At 65.2% G+C, this 587-nt stretch overlaps 1 protein-coding gene across 1 annotated transcript in view; it reads right to left on the bottom strand.

Annotated features, from left to right (window-relative positions):
• BRINP2 (bone morphogenetic protein/retinoic acid inducible neural-specific 2) overlaps window positions 1-584 on the bottom strand; it is a gene marked incomplete at its 5' end in the record, with an annotated part of 2,085 nt that extends 1,501 nt beyond the window's left edge. Inside the window, 3 exon segments of the mRNA XM_010283762.1 lie at window positions 49-223; window positions 226-261; window positions 467-584. Of these exon segments, the coding sequence (XP_010282064.1) occupies window positions 49-223; window positions 226-261; window positions 467-584 (329 nt within the window).
• Between the last annotated feature and the right edge of the window lie 3 nt (window positions 585-587).

Genomic DNA, 587 nt, shown 5'->3' with positions numbered 1-587 from the left:
CTCTGAGCAGTGCCCTCGATGTGGGGTGAGGGTGCCATGGCACCCTACCTCTCCTTCGGCAGTTTGAAGCGAGGTTGCCGGTGGCAGCGTTTGCTGAGGTTGAAGAGCCGCCGGATGAGTCGGTGGGTTTTCCTGGAGAGCAGCTTCAGGCTGGTGCCCAGTTGCTGGTAGCGATGCTGGACATCCAGGTCCATGGCCCAGAAGTGGGAGATGTTTTTTTTCGGTCCCCGGGGAGCCTCTTCACCAGGGCCTGAAACTCCTCTGCGAGGGCAGAGAGATGGCGTCAGCAGACCCAGCAGAGCAAGCGGTGAAGGCAGGGCTGGAGGTGACCTCCCTCCACCTGGGCTCTGGGGTCTCCACAGGGAGACGACCGCTCTGGGTCCTGCCCTGGCGCCCCACCACCCAGCCTGGGCTGCTCCCAAAGCAGCAGGGAAGGAGACGCTTGGTGGGGTCTACCCAGCCTCACCTGACTCCTCGAACTGGCCGTGGTGGCTCTCCCAGGCTCGCCGCAGCTGGGCCAGGTTGTTCTCCAGCGCCTGGACGTCGGCCTCGGGGCAGTTGCAGCGGGGGAAGGCGGGCTGGCACCG

This window comes from Phaethon lepturus, unplaced genomic scaffold (assembly GCF_000687285.1).
Source record: "Phaethon lepturus isolate BGI_N335 unplaced genomic scaffold, ASM68728v1 scaffold26423, whole genome shotgun sequence".
In the NCBI taxonomy this organism is placed as follows: Eukaryota; Metazoa; Chordata; class Aves; order Phaethontiformes; family Phaethontidae; genus Phaethon; species Phaethon lepturus.
This window is presented reverse-complemented; position numbering and strand designations above follow the sequence as displayed.